This window comes from Verticillium nonalfalfae (genome assembly GCF_003724135.2).
Source record: "Verticillium nonalfalfae strain VnAa140/NRRL 66861 chromosome Unknown scaffold_260, whole genome shotgun sequence".
In the NCBI taxonomy this organism is placed as follows: domain Eukaryota; kingdom Fungi; phylum Ascomycota; class Sordariomycetes; order Glomerellales; family Plectosphaerellaceae; genus Verticillium; species Verticillium nonalfalfae.
The window spans coordinates 10,780-13,523 of NW_021167485.1; the positions used below are offsets into that span (position 1 = coordinate 10,780).

The 2,744-nt window shown below is 51.4% G+C and overlaps 1 protein-coding gene across 1 annotated transcript; it reads right to left on the reverse strand.

Annotated features, from left to right (window-relative positions):
- Window positions 1-560: 560 nt before the first annotated feature.
- On the reverse strand, window positions 561-1,662 carry D7B24_004641 (uncharacterized protein; the record flags this gene model as incomplete). Its single annotated transcript, XM_028638808.1, has 2 exons — window positions 561-1,367; window positions 1,414-1,662. The coding sequence occupies 2 exons, from the start codon at window positions 1,660-1,662 to the stop codon at window positions 561-563; spliced, it is 1,056 nt and encodes a 351-aa protein (XP_028490191.1).
- Between the last annotated feature and the right edge of the window lie 1,082 nt (window positions 1,663-2,744).

Sequence of the window (2,744 nt, forward strand, 5' to 3'; positions counted from 1 at the left end):
TGGCGCGAGGCTTTGAAGCGGGAAGCGAGATGGGGTGAACGCTTCTATTGATGGTGCCACATCGCCCCATTTTAACGATTTGAGGGACGACTAGTGCTTTCCGACGCGCTTCCGTATTCTGTTTCATCTGCCAGTCATCATCCGCCAGTATGGCGCGTAGAGGGGACCGGACCGTGACGTCAGTTGCTTATGGTCAGCAGGGAAGATTTGCCACGAGGCTTGCCGATTCGATTTTCTTTTTCGCATACTTATATCCTGCATCATTATTGCGCCTCATCACCCTTCTTCGCCAATGTTTTGTACTCATGTTTTTTTGATATTAAAGCAAATTCCTATCTACATCATAACTGTTTTCTCTCATGAAATAATTCCAGAGCATCAGCATCGTCGTCGAACTTCGTTTACCAAATTGAGGCGAAGGGCGAGAAAGACTGTATGAATCTAGTTGATCTCCTCTTTCACGGGCACCTGGGCTCCGCACATGCTCACATCAACCCAGAAAGGGAAAGGGAAAGGGACAGGGAGACTCATATCTCCGCTGATATTTGTTTTGAAGGTCGTCAGTTACCCTGAACGACAAGCCTGTCTATTTCCGACTGCAGGCAACTCTTGGACGACTTGGCGAACTGCAGTGCTCGCATGACCCGGCGGCTGTTTTCACTGGCAGCACGTCCACCTTTTTTTGATGGCACTTTTGTCAACTTGGACAGTGCATGGCAAGCCTTCTCAGCCGACTGCAACGACTGACGGTACTTCGGTAACATCTCCAGGCTGAAATTCTTAATGCGCACCTTCCGATTGTTATGAAAGAAGCATCCCTGGCAGTCTGGCGAAACCCCAGCCGATAGTCCAAAGTTGGCCAGATCTAAGCGACCACTTGACGATGGCGTGTTTGATAGACTGGGCTGAGAAATGACTCGGTAGTCTACATGAGACGGAAGTATATGCTTCAACACCTCTTTCCAGAAGTCGTAGTCAATGCTGCTCGGGAGATCGCACTCTGCTATGAGGAGCATAGCCGTGACTAGGAGGTACACGCCGGAATCGTGAAACTTTGGGCGGATCAGTGGAGCTGTGATCGTGACGAGCAAGCCGCGTTGTGTCTTGCGGTAGTCTTGAAAATATTCTACCATGGCCTCGCGCCTGGACAAGTCGGGAAGTGATTCGTACACGGCCAGCCCGGCCGCTGAGTAATAGCCGAGAGTCCATTGACCGTCTTGAAAGACGGGCAAAAGAGTCAGATTGGAATCCGGGAACACTTTCGTGTTTTGATCCAGAACACTGATTCTCTGTTGGTGCTGACGAGTGATGATCTCCAAGACATCGTCAACATTTTGCTTGCTCAGATGGGTCTGGTCCTCCGTGGTCTAGCGTGTCAGCAAGTCAACAAGAATCAGGACGGGCAGATCTTACTGCTCCCGTGCCGAGTCTGAACATTGAAGAGTTCTTCGTGTTGTGATACGTGTTTGTGTCTACAGATGAACTGGAGCCGCCGCCGCTGTCCTTGATGGTCCAATCGCGAAGCGATTTCAGTAGAGAAACGGGAGAAGCAGGCGCTGCCCCTTCTGTTTTGATCTTGGACGGGAGACGATCTGGCACCTGCGTTGACACTGGTAGGAGCTTCACGCCTCCACCAGCCTTTTGATACTTCCACGTGGGCATAATGGCGGCAACCTGCTTGCCTTTGTCGTTGTCACTTGCTCGCTTCGACTCATCCACTTCCCAGTTCACTCTCCGTCGTTTGGATGATCGCTCATCATCAGAAGACGATGAGTCATCAGAAGATGATGGGGCACTGGGGTGCGGCCAGATGAGTCTTTTTTGACTGGTAAGGCGTGGGCCCTGTCGCTTTCTCTTCTGGGCATCCATGATGCGAAGCTTGCGATACCCAAGGATCGGTGGCTCTAGAGAACTGGGCGGACAGTAAGGTGTTTTATGTCCCTTTCCACAGCTATGGCGGGTTGAAGCCACCCACCACTATTGTATAATTAAATCTCAATACGAGCAACAAACAAGAAGATCACCCAAACACTCATCATCTACTCAAGGCTGCATGCAGTCAGTGCCATGACGAACGTGGGTCTAGCCTCCATCTCGATCCCGCAGACTGACTTTAATATTTCGTATTTCGCCTAGTACGTCGGCACTGGCACAGAGGATGCATCGTCTAGCACGAACCTAGTGGGAGGTCAAAGTTGAAAGCTCAATATTAAACCATGAGGCCTGCGTAGCTGCCTTAGCCGAAGTCTCCACGCTCGGCGCACCACAGCGTAGGGCCCTTGGGCATTCCGTGGACCACCACGCCACGACGCCACGCACCAAAACACCAGCGCAAATCGCTAACCGCCGTGGATGCGCATCCCGAGAGCACGGTTTCTCTTCATCGACCAAGGAACAGTCTTCTCTGCCAGCACACTACGAGCCTTCTGCCCTCTCCGCCTTTTCCGAGCCGCATTCGGCTGATTTAGGCTACACCGTGATGGAAGGGCTACGACTTAGTTCCCTCATCTTTGTCTGTCTGCGGCTTCCTGGGGATGGATCCAGAATCTCTTCGTCACAAGGACTTGGAAGAAGCCTAGATAGTCGGCTCGAGAGCATCACGCATGTGATGAATGGTGTACTGAGGTTTAGCTTCCGTTTGTTATGATGCCAACCCGCTCTTTCTCCAAGAGAACCCTCAAAGTGTATGCCCATCATCTCATTTGCGGATCATGGTCGTCATTGGCGCTTGAATGATTGTCCCT